At 44.9% G+C, this 20945-nt stretch overlaps 1 protein-coding gene across 1 annotated transcript in view; it reads right to left on the bottom strand.

Annotated features, from left to right (window-relative positions):
• Window positions 1–20945, bottom strand: part of Ebf2 (EBF transcription factor 2) — a 202087-nt gene that overhangs the window by 27563 nt on the left and 153579 nt on the right. The window contains exons 8-10 of the mRNA XM_051160756.1: window positions 15075–15192; window positions 13270–13400; window positions 12449–12575 (exon numbers count right to left, since the gene is read on the bottom strand). Of these exons, the coding sequence (XP_051016713.1) occupies window positions 12449–12575; window positions 13270–13400; window positions 15075–15192 (376 nt within the window). The remainder of the gene's footprint in view (window positions 1–12448; window positions 12576–13269; window positions 13401–15074; window positions 15193–20945) is intronic.

The raw sequence follows: 20945 nt of genomic DNA, 5'->3' as shown, positions 1-20945 counted from the left end.
AGACAGCTTCACAGACACTACGGTCCACAGAGGGGGCACAGGACCCCCAGAATCAAAGGACCCCATAGGCCCAGTTACAAATACCAACTCCCTTCAAGAATAAAGAAGACACTTGAAAGGAATGTCACTTCTTGTTCCAACACCACGAAGCCAAGGAAAGCTGGAATCTATGCAATGTGAATTCACAGAAAGGAAGGCGAGCTCACTGGGCGTCTCTGGCCTCTGGCTTCAGCCCCAGAGAGTGACGCTTTGTTAACAGCACAAAAGAGGGGTGAACAGCCCCAGCTTTGGGAGGACCTCAGAGATCCTGGGACAATCGTCTGTCCCGGATGCCACCTGAGAACTTCATTTCTCCCTTCCTTTCCAGGATCCACGTCTTCAAGGTCCCTTGACCCTGCCTGCCGATTCCAGTGAAGTCTGCCCTCTCTCACTTGGGCTCTCCTTGTTCCCAACCTCTTAACCCATGTCAACCCTGTCAAACGTCTTAATATGTTCAACAGTTGAAGTTACGAGGGTAGAGTGTTCCTTATTGGAAATGCTTGGGGCTGGGAGTATTTCAGATTTTGAATTTTTTGCATATTCATAATGAGATAGCATGGAGATCAGACCTACATACATCATGAACTTCATTTGCATTTCATACATGTTGTATAAAGGCAGAGTATAAGGTTCGTGCAACATTTTTTACCCCACCTGCATTTTGACTGGGAACCATAATGGAATGTCAGGTGTGGAAATTTCTACTTACGGTATTGTGTTCATGCTCCAAATGCTTGGGATCTTTGGAGCACTTCCGATTTCAAATCTTTGGATTAGGAATGCTCAAGCTGTGTTAATTCGTCTTGCGAATGCTCCTGAGATAAGACTTTTCACAGCATCTGACCCCACCACAGAATCTGCCTTAGTTTTCAGCAATGTCCAGGGATGCTGCCTTCACCCTGCCACTTGGCCAGGAGAGACAGTGGGAGATGTCTCTGCAGACACATGGGGGTCAGACCCATTGTCCTCAAAGACCCCTTGCTGTTTATGATTCTAAGGGTCTCATTCATTTGAATTAGTGACATTCTCTGAGAAATAGGCATGGGGACACCACAGTCATAAGCTGTTGCATTGTGCCGCCCTTAGCTTTAGGGACGTACTGAACTCTCCCTTCAAGTCCATTTGAGTCAACGTAGCGAACATGGAGCAGCAGCAATTTGAAAAAATAAATAAAATGAATAAAGACAAAACCAGAGTGAATTAGTCAAAGGTGGCACCTGCCTTTGTGGACACAGGAGCAAGAACACAGGGGAACCAAAAATGCACGAGAGAAAGATTAGACGGAAGCCTTTGATATTTAATTTCAAATGAAATATTAATTTAATATTTAATTACGCTTTGGTTTCAGGAGAAACTTCAGTCATAAGACAGATTGTTTGAAGAAGGGAGTAATATACACGGTTAAGGAGACAACTGTAAAAAAATTAAAGATAAATTTCAAGCATAAGCCTAAATGCCACGAGGCAGCAGTTATGAATGTGTACGTGCTCTGCAGTTTGCGCTTGGAATATTATAGCGGGGAGCACCAGACCATTAAGGAGCTGGGCGGTCTCTCATGAAGCAAAGCTTCCGACTCTGGGTCTGGCAAGGGGGACATTAGTCTTTCGACTGAGCTGAGGAAGCAACTGCGTTTCACAAGAGCTGGAGATGAGAGCGACTTTGTAGAGGTACAAGCCACCAAGAGGGCTGTTGATCCAACTGGTTTCCAGTTTGAACAGGGATTAATTGCACTCAGGCCGGTTTTTGATGTCTGAACTGGATATTTTAAAGTGAAAATCAGATTCATTTCTTTGATGGGATTTTTTTTTCTCCCCCATGATAATGCTATGAGGGGAAAAATGAAATATAAAATGGATGAGCTATTAACATTTGAAATCAAGTTTTCACATCTGCCTGGTGCATTTTTATTGAGGGGAGACCCCACACCTCCAGCAGAGCCCTGGGGAGCAGGCTGTCTGGGATATGATTTGAGGTGGGGTAGAGTGATGCAGAGTTGCCCATTTCTCCTCCCAGCTGCCGCCTCTTCCTGTTGATAGATACTTTCTCACAAATAATGAAAAGTGATACTTAATCAACACTTTGGGCTTCTGCTAAAGTAAAAGATAAGTCTTGGGGGACGGAGGGTTAGCTAACACAAATTCTTTGACTTTCACTGGTGTCTTCAGTAGCCAGGCCATCGCTGTCACTCTTAAATTTAATTGCACACCTTGCAAAGCATCTGCACACACCCATGCCAGCTGGGACCTTCGATCTCTTCTGCTCTTCAGTCCACCTGTGACCTGCTTCTCACTGACCACCCCACCAACATCTGCCAAGGCCATGTTCTCAGACGGCCCCTTCCCATATCCTGAACAACTGTGATCTCGCATAATCCAAACAGAGAGATTAAAGGCATAGCCTGGCAAAATTTTTTTCAGACATAAGTCACATTTTACAGGCTAGAAGAGCCACAAGAGGCCATTACTGGTCAAAGAGCAGTGAGGGAGGAAACCATCTGGGCCCATCACAACCACAGTGAATCCTCTTGCCAGATGCTCCTGCCATAGTGACCGTGTCCATGATTTCATAGCCCCATGCACAATTACCCTTGTGGACATAAATGACTTTATCGTCCCTTTAAAATAGGCTGATCTCACTTGTGTGTGCACGTGATTTTTGTGCATGTGGGTAGACATGTATGTGCATGCACATGAAAACCAGAGGCTGATATCAGTGGGGTTTTTCCAATTGTTTGTTCCTTCACCGAATTAATTAATTGACTAATTAATTAATTAATTTTTGAGATAGGGTCTCTCGCAGAACCTGGTTCTCACTGGTTCAACTAGATTGGCTGTCCACTAAACTCCAGGGATTCCCCCCCTTTTCTCCGCCTCTCCAGCAAGGGGATGACAGGTGCACACCTCCACACCTGCTTTCACAGGTATGACAGGTGCACACCTCCACACCTGCTCTGCCTCTCCAGCACGGGGATGACAGGTGCACACCTCCATGCCTGCTCCGCCTCTCCAGCATGGGGATGACAGGTGCACATCTCCACACCTGGCTTTCACGGGGATGACAGGTGCACACCTCCACGCCTGCTCCGCCTCTCCAGCACAGGGATGACAGGTGTACACCTCCATGCCTGGCTTCCACGGGGATGACAGGTGCATACCTCCATGCCTGCTCCGCCTCTCCAGCACGAGGATGACAGGTGCACATCTCCATACCTGGCTTTCACAGGGCTGACAGGTGCACACCTCCACGCCTGGCTTTCTCTTGCGGGTGCTGGAGGTTTAACCTCAGGTTCTTGTGCTTTCCTGGCAAGCACTTTAATAACTGAGGCACCACCACCCCCAGCCCCCTCATTTTCCTTTGGATTAGAAAAATGCTGCAAGCCTAGAAATCTGAGTTTAATCCTTGGAACCCATGTACAGCTTAAAGAAGAGAGGTGTCTCCGCATCATTGTTCTGTGACCTCCATAAGTGCACCACAGCAAGCAAGCATCTGCACGCGCACACACGCATACATACACACACACATGTGCACGCGCACATGCACCATGCACACACACGCACACACACATAGAGTGGTAATTCTGTTTTTAATGCTTGGATGAAGGCCTCTGCCTCTCGGTTACTTTGCGTATCCCACTACAACCCTCTGGGCTGCCCCAGGCCCAGGTTGCATAGTACTGGAAGATAGAACACGATAGTGAGTAAGGTCTGAGCTTCGGGACTAGACAGCTTAGATGGGACCTGCTTGGCCACCATGGGCAGGTGACTTAATTTGTCTGCACAAAGGGTTTCTCACCTATGGAGCTAACGTACTAATAAAACTGTCATCACGAGGAAAGGTGGTAGTTATTAGAGGCCACAGGAAGAGCCTGGCCCTGTGAGCTCAACAGATGACAGACACAATTACTAAATTACAATCACTGCTTTTTTTCTTCCTACTTCTCACTTATGATTGAATGTACAGCCTGGGGCTGGGGAGATGCTTCTGTGGGGGAAATGACTAATGTTGAAGCGTGAGGGTCTGAGTGTAGGTCCCCAGACAGGCATGAATAGTGGTGTGCACTTGTAATCCTAGCACTGGGGGAGAGGCTGAATCAGGTGGATCCCAGATGCCCTTGTGCTGGCCAGCCCAGCTGAATCAGAAGGGCCCAGGTTCAGTGAAAGAGTCTGTCTAGAAAAAGAAGTTGGAGAAGTAACTGAGGAAGTCATCCCAACATCAAGCTATGGTGGCCACACACACACTCTCATGGGCAAGCACACAATGCACACATTCACATACATGCATGCACACCTGCACACATACACACCTGCACGTGCATGCACATCTGTACACACACACACGGACACACATGCATATGTGTATGTAGCCTGAATTCTGCAAAGAGCCATAGGAACAACAGTAAAAACCTGGGCTCATCTATCCCTGGTCATCAAGGACTGGCTGTCAACCCACTCATGCCCATCTGACCCGGCTTCTGCAAATAATGTAAGTTTACAACCAGAGGATGGCAGTTTTACACACACACACACACACACACACACACACACACACACACGCCATGCTTAGGACAGCATTTCCTTGTAAACTTGCTGCCACATCAAGTAAAGACAGCTGAGAACTCTGCCCAGCCAACCACTGTGGTCCCACTGGTACAAGGATGATTTTTTTTTTTTTTAACTGCCAGTGGTCTACAGAAAAGTCTTCCAGAACAGCAGAAGAGAGGGCCTCATCCCTGCTCAGCCTCAGCTGGCATACTGCCTCAGAATTTCAAACCAGACAGAGGCAACTGGACACTTCTGAGGAGCTGAGTTCCACATGACTCTCAGAGCAGCAAGTTGCCAACTGTGGCTGAAGAAAAACAGTGCTGCAAAGCCGCATGTGTGAAGGAACTGTATTGTTTATCCGAGCCCCGATGTTGCTTGTGTCGTCCTTGGCAACAGCAGCTGTGGAGAACTGATTGCATCCTACCTAATGACAGCAGGTGTGCCTGATGGGTTACTTACACTTTATCAAGATGGTACCTCCTTGAATCATCTGCAGCCAGAATCTAGGCGTGGGCAGAAGAGAGCATGGCGAAGGAGGGGAGATTTACTGAAGTCTCCCTTCCTGCCTCCTTTTTGCGGCTCGATTTCGGAAGTTCTGCCTAACGGTGAACACTACTGTTGTGTCCATGGTGACATGCCCTCCCTCTCCTAAGAACCCTTCTAGTTCTCCAAGGCATGACGTCTCTGAGACGTTCTCCAGAGCAGAGCCCATGTCTCCTGAATTCATTTCTTTCTTTAAATACAGGTGCTGAAGCCCTCAAAAAGTGTGATTTGATGCTTCTTATGATCAGTTCAATTAGGGAACCATCTGTGGCTAGTCACAAAATTGCTATCCAAGCTTTATAGATAAAGAAACTGAAGCTCAGAAAGGCTGGCACCTAACAAAAAGACAAGAAAAAGACTGATGCTGCAGAAGACCACAGGAGCAGCCTTGCTGGCTCTCCCAGCACATCTCCTTTTAGACCCACTCCTCCCCTGGCCTGTACAGCTCTCCCAGGCTTCACGCTTCTCTTTTGCTCTGAGACCTGGATGAGGGTTTTGTTTGTTTTGTTTTGTTTTGCACATTAATACTGGAGCTGAGCATTTTGCCTGGACCATCAGTGTTCATGAGGATCATCCCGTAGGAAAAGCCCAGATACAGAACTGAAAATGGGAGGTGCTCAGAGAATGCAGCTTACAGTCACCAACCCTCAATGGGAGGCCAGGTCAGCTAGAAATCCAAGAGCCCTGCACCTCTGTCTCCCTCCAGAGAAAAAGCAGCCACACTTCTGTGGGCCGGCTGGAGGAAGGATGTGGGTCTCCGTGCTGACCTGTTTACGTCCGTCCATCATGGTAGTCAGGGCCTTTCCAGCCGTCACACCAAAACTAAATCAGCTTTCATGATGGCACCTTCATTCATCAAGGAAAACCAGAGGACACAAACCCATTTCCTGGGGACCCGGACTCCTCTATGGGTGGTTGTCCGTTTCTTTTGGCCACCGGTAAGAGTTGCACTTGTCTCAGTGACCTCAAGAACGGCCACAGTTCCTAGCTCTCCTAGACAGTGTTTGTATTTCTAGTTTCTTCTTGACTGCAAAAGCATCAGTTACAGAGGTCCAACCCTCCTCCCTCTGCCTGACTCTTGAGGCCCCTTCCTCTCTAAAGGCAAGGAGAGTCCCCCCAACATCTATCACAGAGGCCATCTTTGTACCCAGGAGCATATGCTTTCCATATTTAAACATACATGGCATGGAGCTTTTTATCTTGCAATTTTTTAATCAAAATCACAAATAGACACCACCAATCAACATGAAAAAAATTTAAAAAAATATTAATACCGAAAAAACACAACTGCTTATCTGTTGATTGGCACAACTATTCATTTTTTATATTTGTCAAAAGTTTAGCATGCTGTGCAAACAGAGCAGGTAGGCTATGTAGATTAGGCTGTCCCACAATTTATGATGCTCCTACCTCCACTTCCTAAGTGCTGGGATGAAAGGTGTATGCTGCTGTGCTCGGTATATGATTTTAAAATTATTATTATTTTTTTTTAATGTAGCCAAAGATGGCATGAAACCACTGGTTTTATCTTGAGGATGCTCTTGAACTCCCGAGTCTCCTGTCTCTGCCTTCCAGGGCTGGGATTATAGGTATGCACCTTGCCCAGCGTTCTATGCACAAGCCTTTAAAGAACTTAAGTCACCGTTTCTTTCACATAGACAAGCTTCCATAAACACTGTCATCTCTGATGCTTAGAAATGTATAAACATATCCCCATTTTGATTTAATGAGTCCCCCCACTGGACATCAATGCTATTTTTAATTTTTCACTGCTATAAATAGAACTCCAACAGAGAGCCCTGGGCAAATCCAACTCTTTTCTAGGTAGACACTGCTGGGAGTGGACCCATTAGATCATGAGGCACACACAATTCTTCAGAGCTGGGACCAGCCAGGAACACTTCTCTAACCATCCACCTCCCTGCCGTGCTGTATGAGCAAAGTCCCCACTTTCTTCCAGCTCTCCCATGTGCTTAAAAAAAAAATCTTTGCCACCTTGATAGGAAAGAAAATTATATCACTCTTCTTGCACTTATTTGCATTTATATGATTATAAGTAGATTGAAATAAATTCTTCCCTTCCTTCCCCTCCTTCCTTTTTTCCTTCCTTCTTTCTTTCCCTCCTTCCCTCCTTCCTTCCTTTTTTCTTTACCATGTCTCCTATATCTGAGGCTGGCCTCAAGCTCATTACGGAGCCAGGGATAATTTTGAATCATAACCCTGCTGTAGCTCCCTTCCAGGAGCTGGGATTACATGTGAGCCTTGCCATGACAGTCATGTCCATGAACCACTTGTGATCATATTTACTGCCTTCTTCCTTGGTTTTTGTCTTTATCTCTTAATATGTAAGATGTCTAATGCTCACTTCTTTATCCACAATGAGATAGAAGGGTAGTTGGCAATAGGAGGCTATTTATTTATTTATTTATTTATTTATTTATTTATTTTGCTCAGCAAATGGATGGATCCTCTGTAGCTAAGACAGTATGCTTTCCAGAGCTAAGAATGGTCCCAGTGTTGTTCTGAATGCTTGACATTTTGATGTACCAAATTTCACTTTTTCTATAGTCCTGTCTTCTTTTCATTTTGACTCAGTGATCTCTTTTTAGGGTCCGGTTGAGCAAGGTTCAAGGTGATAATTACGTTTTAGTTGTACAATCTTTTGAAATATCTGCAGCCTAATGGACAATAGTTAATTTGGAAACATTTCCAGTTGACAATGTCCAACTAGAAATCTGAGTCTTTCTTCTGATATGTTCTAACCAGTTGGCCCAGCACACTGCATAAACCTTCTGTCTTTTCTTCACTGACATGAGAAATAACCCCAGCATGCTGGTACTTAAGTACTGACACACTTGATGTGTGCAGAAAGAGTTTATTTTTAGATTTTTCTCTTCTGCTACTTGATATTTCTATACAACCCTGCACAACCACATATTCTTTTAATTATTAAACCTTAAAATAGGTTTTAATGTCTGGAGGAGGGCAAGGCCCTTTCATTTTTCAAAATAAGAGTTTCTAGTTTAGCACCTTTCCAGAACTTTGTATAGTTTCCCCCTGCCCAAACATTTTGTTGGTATTTTGATTGGCATTGTGCTAAATGTATTCATTAATCGACATCTTTACAATATTAAATCTTCCCACTTCTCCGCCAGCTGGAAGTATTTTGTCCTCCCTCTGAACTCCCCCAGCACTTTATACCTTAAAAAACATCACTTTCTAACTCTACCCACCCAATTTTTCAAACTTGAAACCTGAGCGTTGTCCCCATCCCTCCCGTCTCCAACCACCACCCCATCCAATCAATCATCAAGTCCCGTCAATGCTACTTCCTAAATTCCACTCACTTCTGCCTGTCCCCACCACCAGCACTGTAGTCCAAGCTGCTGTCACTGCCGGTCCGGGCCACCACACTGGCCTCCATTTGACCCTCTGCACCCACACTGCCTTGGAAGCCATTTTCTGCACCACAGCCAGTGGTGCATTCTGTGCACACATCGTGTGTGTGTGTGTGTGTGTGTGTGTGTGTGTGTGTATGTGTGTGTGTGTGTATGTGTGTGTGTATGTGTGTGTGTGTATGTGTGTGTGTGTATGTGTGTGTGTATGTGTGTGTGTGTATGTGTGTGTATGTGTGTGTGTGTGTATGTGTGTGTGTATGTGTGTGTGTATGTGTGTGTGTATGTGTGTGTGTGTGCGTGTGTATGTGTGTGTGTATGTGTGTGTGTGTGCGTGTGTATGTGTGTGTGTGTGTATGTGTGTGTGTGTATGTGTGTGTGTATGTGTGTGTGTGTGTATGTGTGTGTGTGTGTGTGTGTTCACATGTATGATGTATGAGTGCATGTATGTTCAGCTGTATGCATCTGTGGAGGCCAGCAGTCTACAATGAGCATTGCTTCCTTTTAAAGACAAAGTCTCTTGACAAACATGGAGCTTACCAATTAAGTGGGCTGGCTGGCCAATGAGCCTGATGTCCTCTTGTCTGATTTCCACACCACCGTGCCTGGATTTTCTTCCCTCTATGTATTCTATAATTCAGTGTCAGGCCCCCATGTTTCTATGACAAGTACTGTACTGACTGCGCCATCCTCTAGCGCTCATATTGCCTTTGAAAAGGCAAATCTGACCGTGGCACTATTCCCCCACAGCACTTGATGAGCTGAGCGACTATCCCTGTGTGACGGAGTCTCTACACCCTCAGCTTGTACCCGAACTACCTCATATTCAGGCCTCTGTCTCATTCATGGTGTCAGTCAAATATAAAACCTGCCCTTCCCACCCCAGAGGCTTTTGTGCCCTAGGCCTTCTGTTTGGCCTTATTCTTAGTTTGAGAATACTCGGTTTATCTCGGCACTTGGAAGGCTAAGGCCTGAAGACGTCATTCCCAAGGCTAGCTTGAGCTACATAGCTAAACCTTGCTTCAAAAACAAACAAACAAACAAACAAACAAACAAAAATCAATTGAAATTTAATTGCTATAACATATCACACAAGTATTTAGTATTCATCACACTTGCTACTCCTTCAAACCAGAGGCCACACTGACACCAATGTGAGAATAAAAGTAATATTGATAACACATTCTGAACATGTATCTAGCATAGTGATCACCGTCTACCCACTTCATGCCAAGTGCTTCTGAAGCCCTGGCTTTCCAGCTTGCGAGAGCAGGTGGTTGAATTTCCAGGAACCTATGGTGCCACATGCTAGGTTGAAATTACGGTAGAAAGGGGGCCTGTACCCTGAAAACTAGGACATACTGCAACCCCATCTTTGTTTTGAATCACCTGTAGAGCTGGTTGCGGGACTTTGACAATTCTACTCTAGTCTCTGTGCACTGTTACTCAGTTCTTTTCTCAGCCCTTTGGCATACGTATCCTAATCTATAAGCTGGAGACGGAAAAAAAAAAAAAAAACCTATTCAGCAGGCCAGTACAACTGTAGGTCCAGGCATGCTGACTCTACAGCATGTACGGTTTACATGTCTTAGAAGCTGAGAGCCTGAAGGTCCGATGTGTCCCAGGTGTCAGCATTGAGCACGGTGTGCTTGCTCAACATAGAGGAGGTTAAGCATCATGCATGCTCAGTGCATACAAACAGAGCAATGTCAGTAACATGTCAGTACACTAATAACACAAGGCATCATCACATCTTATCCAACTAGAAGGTGCGATCTGTGCTGACACTGACAATTAGGCATACCACACAGCAGTCATGGCATCATGGGTTTCTCTTCCACTAGATCCTGGGTTTGTTTCCAAGAAATACAGGTCCTGAGCCTGAAAACTACTACTTTTCAAATGCCCCTGCATTGTTCCCTTCTCCAAGAAGTCTTTCTAGATCTTCCCTGAGTTAGTCCCTCCCTGACAGACCTTTCAACAACCCTGTTGGCTTTTGCATGTCTGATGAGGCTTAACCTAATTATCAGGATACAGAGCATCTGTCTTCTCTTCTAGAAAGTAGGATGCTGAAGTATCCTGACATTACTGGTCATGTATCTTGGACATAATCTTGAACATATATTTAGTCAGTGACTTTACAGAGTCAGAGGTTAAGATATTTGACATCATTTGTCTGAGAGCCAAGGTAGATTTTTGGCAATTGAACGCATCTAGGAATAAGAACCTCAGCTTTCAGAGTAAGTGTAGAAACACTCACACACACACACACACACACACACACACACACACACACACACACACACACAATCTGGCTGTAAGTGTCTATAGTCCCAGGAGGACTAAGATCATCCCAAGCTTCAGTAGAGAGTTGAAGGCTGGCTTCAAAATACTTGTTAGAATACTCACCTGCGTCTTCCATGGCTAGACCCATCGTCTACTCCCAGGGAAACCAGGACTAAACACTGGAGATTCCAAGTATGTGTCAAGTGTACTAAAGTAAAGTCCTTCTTCACCAGAACTCTGAGGCCGTCCATTCTCCTAGGCTCCCCCTCAATGCTTCTTCTCAGCTCTTTCTTACTGCTTTCAGCCCTCCTTGTTGGAATTCCCAAGGGGGTCTTCTCAGGCTTCTTTTTACGGTAGGGGCTGCCTCCCCACCCATGGCAACATCCATCCTTGCAGTTTTTACTCTTGTCTCCATAGTCCCTGGGCTCAACCTCTTCCATATTCTCCTCATCCTGCCTGCCTGCCTTCCTCATTTCCCATGGCTCCCCACCCCAGGGACTTCATTCTAATACTCTGGCATTCTTGATCCTACCTAGTGCCACTGGGCTCTTGTTCATTTCCAGCTTCATCATCTTGTTGTGTTCTTTGCCAGGTATACCCCGTCACTCCAACAGCAGTAGCCTTCCAGGTACAGTTCCAAGGAACACCACTGACCTGGCAGCTCTGTGGGGCTACGGGGTAAGGCAATGTGATGCTGTTCTGAGCTCAATGTCTCTTCTGCTGACCCACCCGAGGCCTCTCATTCTCCTACCCTTATTTTCACCTGACTAAAATCATACCATTTGCTGCCTTGGACCCCAGAATGTTCACTTCACTCGAGGCACTTTACTTCCCTCTCTTCAATTATCTCAAAAGCTCGAGTTACGTCATTCCACAAAAGGCATAGATGAGCAGGTGAACTGTGCCCCCACTGGGAGCCATAGCAATAGCTCTTCTTTCCCATTTCTTGCTGTCTACACTGAAACCAGGTAGGCATCCTGAGTCCCACGATACCAGCCCACACTGAGCTCCCTTCCTGAAACTTACACTTCTTCCAATGGACGTTTTGCACTTCGAATTTAGAAAGTCTCCACCTACACTTGGCAATCAAGCAACTGCTTCCTCCAAAAGCTCTAGCCTATAGACAGGGAAGGAACTGCGTCTAGTGTGCCCCCTGTAGTCAACAAGAGACAGCAGTTGTCCAACTGCTTTGGAATAGACAATGTGAAAAGGACATTCAGTGAAAATTGGATGGTTGGGTGGACTTGACTTTTGTAAGGTTGTGAAATACTTTGTACCACTCAACTGGGAAACATTCTTGAACTGCTGTCAAGAAAACACACAGCCAACAACTTGGGTGGCATTTATCCAATTGGTCATATGCAAGTCTGCCCTAGAGTAGTTGCAGTAGAGAGGAGTTTCTAAGGGTGTGATCCCAAAGTGAACTGCCATAACCCTCAGTCAGACCATACAGAGGCTTCTCAGGTAACATTCAAATTTAGAATTGAGTCTTCACTTCCAATTTGGTGTCCATCGCTCAGTCCGTTCTTCCCACAGTACCAGAAAGACCTAGTATAACTAGGCTGAATACAAAGCAGAGATGCTGATAACTAGAGCAAAGATGAGCTGGTTACCAGATACCTTAGAAATCATATTCTGTCTTACCTGTGTAAATGAATCTGCCCGGGGCACCTTTGCAGAACTGTTTGGATTTATAAGATAGTGTCACTTCCACAACTCCGGGGATGTGCCGGGGAGGGGTCTGTACTCTGATGGCATGAGGGGTTATAAGCTAAGAAGTAAAGAGGCAAGAACAGGCAGTCACTAGACACGCCACCAAAGAGGTCACTGCTTCTGGCCTTACATGTTAGGTTGGCAACTGCCAAGCTCAACTCAGCACCCATATTTCTCTTTTGGTAATGTGCTTAGTTAGTTTCACTGATTATAAATTATAAGTCAAACATATCCAATTTAGAAAATTGGGAATTTACAGAACTATGCAAAGAAATCTAAAAGTTATATAGTGCAGAGGCAACCAACATTAAGATCTGGTGTGTTGCCCAGACATTTCGATGGCTGTGTGTCACAGAATTAGATTATGTATACCCACTGTGATTCTGACTTTTCCCCACCCAGCATCATAACATAAACATGGTCTTCTCGTGTATCATTAGAACTTTTCCAAAACATAATTTTCAATGGTGGAAAGATGCCCTAACTTTTTTCTCCATTGCTCTCTTATGATTCAATATTTAGACTCTAACTTTCACAATCTTATATAATACTGCAACAAATATTTACCATGTTAAGGAATTCATTCTCCAACTGCTATGATTTTACATGTCTCTGATATCCTGGGTGTCTTGCTTATAGTATGCACACAGGACTTAGTATTCATAGTGTTGTTTCTCCAGGAATTGCTAGCTGCCCCGGCCCAAAAAGAGCCACGGAGCCAAAGATCATGGAAGACAATGGCTTTGACCTACCTCACTCCATACAAGCATGGTACCGAACACAACTTGGAGACCATCAAAAAAGTTGTCGCCAATGATGATGACCATGGCCCCTCCTGTGGTCCAGCCTTCACTTGGACTGATGGCTTTGATGCAAGGTGTAGCTGGGTAGACAAGAAAGAACAAGTCAGCTCTGTGTCCTTTGTGAGTGATGTCTGAGGTTTGGGAAAGGTGCTGTCCTGGAAAGCTGTTGGTCATTCCAAGAAGTTCAAGTTGAGCTGTGTTGATTTGCCGTCTTCTCCTAATTGGCTGTTGGTTTTTACCAGGTCATTAAAGCCTAATGAGTTGGCCATTATGTATGAAAAACTGAAACACTTAGCTAATTGTGTGAAGGGTGTTTTTAAAACTATGTTGTTTTTTGCCCATATTTTTATAAGTTGATTACTCTAGAAAAGTGTAAATCCCTTTTCTCTCCCCACCTCCTCTGCCCTGCAATGCTAAGATTTACAAGGGTTGTTAATATGCTGGGTAGAAAAAGAGGAAACGGGATCTGTCGTGGTTGAAGCGTTTGCTCAACCCCACCTAGAGACTCCCTCCAAGCGCTCTCCCGATGCTGTAGAACGGAGTTTCCTCCCTTCTTGCATATGTTCAAGGCCTCTGGACTTTGCATCCCAACAGGAACCCAATACTGTGTTCAGGCCATAACTGAAGTCAATCCATCACTCCATTTCCAAAGCTGACAGGGTCAAAGGTGGAGGAGAACTTTGGCAGGACTCCAAAAACATGAGCCCCCTTTGAACGGCCAGTCAATCACATCCAATCAGTCAACAGAAACTCGAGGGGCTCAGAGCTCTGAACCCAGGGATTTTCTTCTTCCCTCTCAGTGCCCACTGTGGGAGAATTAACACCGCTCCAAATTCTTTACTGATTCAATCATTTTCTTTCAGTTCATTAATTCCTATTTAAAATGATATAGGATACATTTTAAAGGCTGAGTTGGGAAGAGGGCTGGTGGGCAGCATGTAACAAAAGCATCAGCAGTAAACTCGGATGGCTGGGTTTGATTCTTGTCTCTATCCTGAGGTCTTCCAACATCAGCAAGTTTGGGGTAAGGAAAGAAAGGAAGCAAGTGAGGTGGAATTCACTTAGGTTTGTCAGCTTGTTCATTGATATACTTTAATTTTTTGGACAACTTGAAATTTAACAGTTACCAGTATTTCTAATTAGTTTAATGCACTTGGAAAACTACCCAGAGCGGCCCATGATTTCTTCTTGTCCAAGCAAACAAAAATCAATTAGTGTCAGTTTCACTCTGCACATTGTTTTGTTTTGCCCACAATCTGTTTAAGGGCACATCTGACACTTATTCATACACGTCTGGCACTGTACTGTTCCTGTTTAACTAAGATGTCATAGGCCTGCGATTGCCTGAAATACCAGCCTCGCTGAAAGAAAAACACAGATTGGAGTGGAAAAGACTGAGAGGTGCAGGGACCTGAGTGCTGGCTGGGAGCTGAGTGGGGTGGAGTGCAGTCAGCTGATGGGAAAAAAACTGCAGTCAGCGTGGACAGCAGCACCTAGAAATGCACATGAGGCTGGGATGTGGCTCGGGTGGTAGAGTACTTGCTTAGTATACAAAAGGTCCCAAGTTCAATCCCCAGCACTGCGTATATTGAGTGTGATGGTGGACACCTGTAATCCCAGCACTGAGGAGATGGAGGTAGGAATATCAAAATATTGATTTCAGGACTAGTATAGGCTAGAGACTTTGTCTATAAACAAACGAATCATACAAACAGGGTGTAGGACACTGTATCTGCATTGGCTCCCAGCCCTACCTTCTGATGGGTCGAGCCTTCTCGCTCTCCTTCCATGCTTAGAGTTGTTATGCACAAACATGTTGTCAGAAACGGCCAGCACATGTCCGTCCACATTCACCGTTGTTGACAGCACGACCTGCATTTGGAGCAGAAAGGGGGGAGTTTGGTCAGTTTCACAGCAGGCTGTCTGCATACCAGTTGCAGAACACCTCTACAAGGCGAGTGGGAGACAGGACAAAATTTTGGAGTAGAACAAGACTCAGCATTTGGCTCATGCATTATCATGTCTTTGAGTTCAAACTCTGTCTCTGTCATGGTGGAGGGCAATTGGCCTTCTGCCTGCTGGTTCCAGGAACCTCATCACTAGCAGGACTGTCCTCCGGCCACAGACAGAGCTACAGACAGTGCAATGCAGGAACTAAGACAGAACCCCTGCTAGGAAACTCACTTCTCCAAGCTTGGAAACAGGAATCCTGCACCTTGGATGTGGTCATTGGAACACTTAGCAGATCAGCTATCTCCAGTGTCCCTCTGCATGAGTGGACAGTGATAAAGATTCTGTCAGAAGATAAAGTTCCCCAAATGCCCTATGGGAGATATAGGATGCTTAGTGTTGAACTGGAGGGAAGGGTGGGAATGGGTGGAGAGTGATGAAGAGCAATGACTTGGGGTGAAAAATGAATCGAAATCCCAGGCCACTGCTTCCTACCTTAAACTCACAGACAAATCACTGAGCCTGTAAAAAAAAATCTCAGTTTTTCTTATCTAGGAAACATAAATAATGCTATCTGTCTTGCAGGCCCAAATGAGGTGCTGTGTATAAAGCGTTTGGCACAATGTGAAATGCAGGCCAAGTTGTGATGATCCGTGTCCCATTTGCCCCATTTCTGCCTCCTTTGTCCAGTTAGTAAAAGAGATGGCATTATCCAGTGCAATTCTACCATAGTCTAAACTCTGGAGAAGGTGCTAGAAAGGGAGCTGTTAGTACTAGTAACCACAGCAACTGAACGGCATTGCCACACCACTGTCCTCAGAGGTCTTAGGTCCAGACTGAAGAATAGTAACATATATATGTATGTATATGTTATACATATGTATATGTTGAATACATACAAACACACTCAAACAAGCACAGACACACACACACACACACACACACACACACAAACAAGCCAGGCACAAATGGCAGGAATTTAATTCTATATGCTTCTGGTCAGACCATGAAAGAAGTTCAGAGGCGGAGCTGAGCCCAGAGAGGCAGAAAAGAACATGCCTGGCCACACCTACCACCCTTGGACTAGACCCAGGAAGAGGAGTGTCCCAGATGGAAAGCCACTTCTCAGCTCATGCAGTTATGCGCAGCAAGTTTTCTGTGGCTCTTTGGAGAAAGAAACATAGTATATATGTGTTCATGAATATGTATAGACCTTTCCAGGAAGGACATTGAATAATCTAATGAGTCATGCTTCAAAATGACTCTTTCTGCCTATGGCCGCAATGCAATCTCTTGATATCCTACCTGTAATTGTTCTGCCACACATTTCCAGCTTATTAACTGAAAGAGGAGGGTGGAGGAGCTTGACCTTGCTTATATCTCAAGGTGAAAGAATTCAATATTACTTTAAAACACCTTTTAAAAATTAATTTATTTATTCACTTTATCTCCCGATCTTAGCCTCCTCCCTCCTCTCCTCCCGGTCCCAACCTCCCTTCCTCTCCCCGCTATCCCTCTTCCCTACCTCTCAGAAAAGGAGAGTCCCCCCCCCCCCCAACCCACCCTAACACATCAGGAAGTCACATCAGGACTGAGCGCATCTTTCCCTGTGGCCTGTCAAGGCAGCCCCGCCAGGGGGAAGTGATCAAAAAGCAGGCAACAGAGTCCAAGTCAGAGACAGCCCCTGCTCCCCTTACTAGGGGACCCACATGAAGACCAATCTTCCCATTTGGCTACATATAAAAACACATTTTTTAAAAAAAAATTATGGATAACTTAAAGCAAATAAAATGACACAACAGCAGAACAAAATTTGAGAACCCGTCATCCAACTTCGAAACCCACTTAAATGATGCTGTTCTCCTCTCATTGGTACCATGGTCATCTCCATAGCTCCTACTTTATGAAAAACTATGACAACCACAGGACTGAGAGTGTTAAGGGTAAATTTTCACTGTATAATCCACTCTTCTCTCATGATATTATCTTCAGAAAATCACTTCAGAACCCTCCCAGCTATAATCCTAAGGAATATTCTTCTCTCTCTCTCTCTCTCTCTCTCTCTCTCTCTCTCTCTCTCTCTCTCTCTCTCTCTCCCTCTCTCTCTACCATAAAAAAAGTTTCAAGTGTGTGTGTGTGTGTGTGTGTGTGTGTGTGTGTGTGTTCCTTAGTATGTGAATGCATATGTAAAGTCAACCACTTTGGGTGACATTTCTCAAGTGATAGCCACTTTCTCAAGTGTCTTCTCTCAGGCTTTCACTGGTCTGGAGCTTCCCAGTTAGACTAGGCTGCTTGACAGTAGCCCCACGGATCTGCCTTGTTGTCATTTACCCAGTGCTGGGACTATACACACATGCCATCACATGTCACATTTTAAAGTGGAGATCCAAACTCAGGTCCTCATACCTACATGGCAAGCATCTTACTGACGGAGCTCCCTACCAGCCAACCAGACATCGTCTTTTAACATTGTGTTAAGACTTGTAATTTAATAGGTTATTTAAAAATCCCCAGGACCCCATGACTCCACAAATCACTTCGTGTAGCCTCACTCAGTGGGCTTGACATAGCCTATATGAAAATTTTACATGGATGTAAATGAGTTTCAATCATTCAAGTCAACAGATCATCACTGAGCTCCAGCTATGTATGAGGGTCATGACAGGCCCTCGGGGCACAGAGAACAAACTTAAAGGAAGCTCAGTTGTCATTCAGAAAATTATCGCCCATATAATTGCTCACAATTCAGGGATGTAGCCTGTCCAGGCTTGGGTCTGTTTCCAATTGTGTCTGTGTTAAATGTGAACGTCTGAGAAAAGTTCTTCTAGAGAGTTCCTATCCAGTGGTGGCGACCGCAAAACAGACCTCCATCGCTCTTGGCCAGTGCACCAAGCCCGAGTGCTTATCAGACTGCCTTCAGTGAGTCCAAGTCTGCGCTCCAGTCAAAGGAAGAAACAGACCTCATTGCATGGTTAGGGACTGTGGTGGTGAAGTATAACATCACCTAGGCACATGCTACCTCTGAAAATAGTAGGATGGGGAGCAGGGGATGGCATCAGGCTGTATGTGCCCAAAAAAAAAATCTTCAAACACAACAAAAAAGAAAGACATTAGTCCTTAACAAGCTAGCCTGGGAGCACCAAGGGGAACCCCAACCCCATCCTAGGATGACGCGGCTGTGAGGAACAGTGGAACTCTTTGATTCATTACACAAGCTTGGCACACTGACCGTTGACGCTTCTTGTGCGCCCCCACCAGAGTTTTCTCCAGCCAGGGATTTCATCATAGACCATTTTGGGTGGAGTGAGCCTCTGTTCCAAAGTGAACATTTCCCGAGTGACATACCCTGGTGGCTCACATGCACTTCATTATTTTCTATTAACAATGGAAATAAATTTTAATCTTTTGCTGGCTAGTGCTGGCCTCTCGTGACAGCAAGGGAATTAACCTGAATTATTTCAGTGTCTGCAAAATTTATTACAAGATTTTAAATTATGTCCAAGTGTGTGTATGTGTATGTGTGTGTGTAGTTCAATTTTTCATATTTCAAATATCTTAGCCTGTGAGGTACCTAGAAAACTTGCCAACTAAGCCAAACTTGCAGACATTAGAGGCTTTGATTCACAAATTCCAACACATGAAATCAGACAGGAGTTGTTCGTCTTTGTGCTTGAACACTGGATTTTACATGGATTCTCTCTACTTTTAGCCAGATAAACTACCTTATGGGTGGGAAGATCCTTTTGGGTCAGTCAGAGCTTCAGCTTTAACTTCCATCTCTGCTCTCTGATGGATGATGACAATGCCGATATTATTCTATCCCAAGGAGTCAGGATTTCTACATGTTTTAAGACTAAAGGAAGTAGAACGCGCATTCCAACATCATCTCACTCCCAGGCCTTCCCCTTCCACAAGCCAACTTCTTTCCCCTAGTGAGTATTTCCTGGGTCATGAAGGCTGACCCTGTCCATCTGGAATCAATCAGTCAACCCCTGACAACTTCCTGAAACACCTCACTCCATTTCCTGTTCTCTCCCCCTCCTCGCTTTCCCCCTGGTTTGCTTCACTCTTCAAAACTGCGGGCCACAGCAGCTTAATGTTAGAGGGTCAGACACAGCTAGACTCCAAAACACTACACAAGGACACCTTTGACCTTCAAAAATCTTTACATCTTAGCTAAACAAATCAAGGTCAACATTTCTTACCATTACCTTGTTAACTAACGTATATGCATCTTTAAGCGCTGACTCCACTGGTCACGCAACCATCAAAAACCACTTGTTATTCTAAGATCATAAACCCATCTGCTTTGAAAATAGCACTTTCAGTCTGGATAAAACATGCCATTTGGAGGTCCCTCAAACCCAAAGCCACTGGTGTTATAACAACCATATGGACCAAGATTCCATACAATAGGCTTCCTATGACTCATCCGTGTCTCTTGTCACCTAAACGTGACATCTCATCTTTTCCGAGGCTATTGCTCTCTTGGCACTGCCGTTCTGCTGGCACGGCCCACAAGAATGCCAATTAGGAATACAGATGTCTATAATTTGTGAGGGATGGACCCCAGCGTCTGCTGCTCGTACTGGTGACAAGTTCCATTTATTTCTCAGTGTTGATGTGTCTGTATTTCAGATCCACACAAGTCCTTGTCGACGGCAGCTCCCCTCAGCCCAGGCACTTCAAGTCAACACCCAACCAGCAAGCAATTCAATCATCGCAAGATACCCTGGAGCCAAAGTTCTAGGAAAGGGAAGGGGAGATCGACTGAAAGCTCTCACAGTTGAAGTGAAAGTGCTCTTTCTGTTGTTTGGGTTTTTTTTTGTTGTTGTTGTTTTGTTTTTTGTTTGTTTTTTGTTTTTTGTGTGTATATGTGTTTGTTTTTTTGTTTTGTTTTGTTTTGTTGTTTGTTTTGTTTTGTTTTGTTTTGTTTTGTTTTTTTGCTATTCCTTATTTTACTTTGACTGTAAATCTTAGATTTTGGGTTAGCCAGCTCACTAAACATAGACCTAAGAGACAAGTGGTTGTTGGCTCTCATTCTTTCTCATTTAAAAAAAAGATTTTTTTATGTTGTTTGTGTATCATCTGCATGTATGTGTAGGCACTATGTGTGTACTTGGTGCCCAAGAGGCCAGAAGAGGGTGTCAAGTCCCCTGGGACTGGAGTTGCAGATGGTTGTGAGCTACCACGTGGGTACTGGATACTGAATGAAGGTTTCCTGCAAGAGAAGCCAGGGCTCTTAACTGCTGAGCCATCTCTCCAGGCCAATACACACACACACACACACACACACACACACACACACACACCAAGTTCTCACTACCAGGCTGGCCTCCAATCCACAGCAATTCATTTGCCTCTGCCTCCGCGTGTCTCTATTCTAAGTCACCTAAGAATAAGGTGGTGTTAGCAGAGACATGAGTGAGAAACACCGCAGAGGCTCCTGGAGGAGGCCAAAGACAGCTGTAAGAAGAGAACCTACCAGTAAGAGAGCAGGCTCTCAAAAGTACACGTGAAAACTGATTGCCCTTTTCTAATTCTATTTTTCTTTTTACTGCCCATAAGACACCCCATGGTTCTAACCCTAATAATTTATACCACTCAGGAGCAGAGTTGAAAAGTGTTCTTCCCAGCTCATAAAAGGCCACCCGTTAATCGGCCCACACAGTTCA

Source organism: Acomys russatus, chromosome 18 (assembly GCF_903995435.1).
Source record: "Acomys russatus chromosome 18, mAcoRus1.1, whole genome shotgun sequence".
NCBI lineage: Eukaryota > Metazoa > Chordata > Mammalia > Rodentia > Muridae > Acomys > Acomys russatus.
The sequence above is the reverse complement of the archived record's forward strand: the minus strand, read 5'-3'. Positions and strand labels throughout refer to the sequence as shown.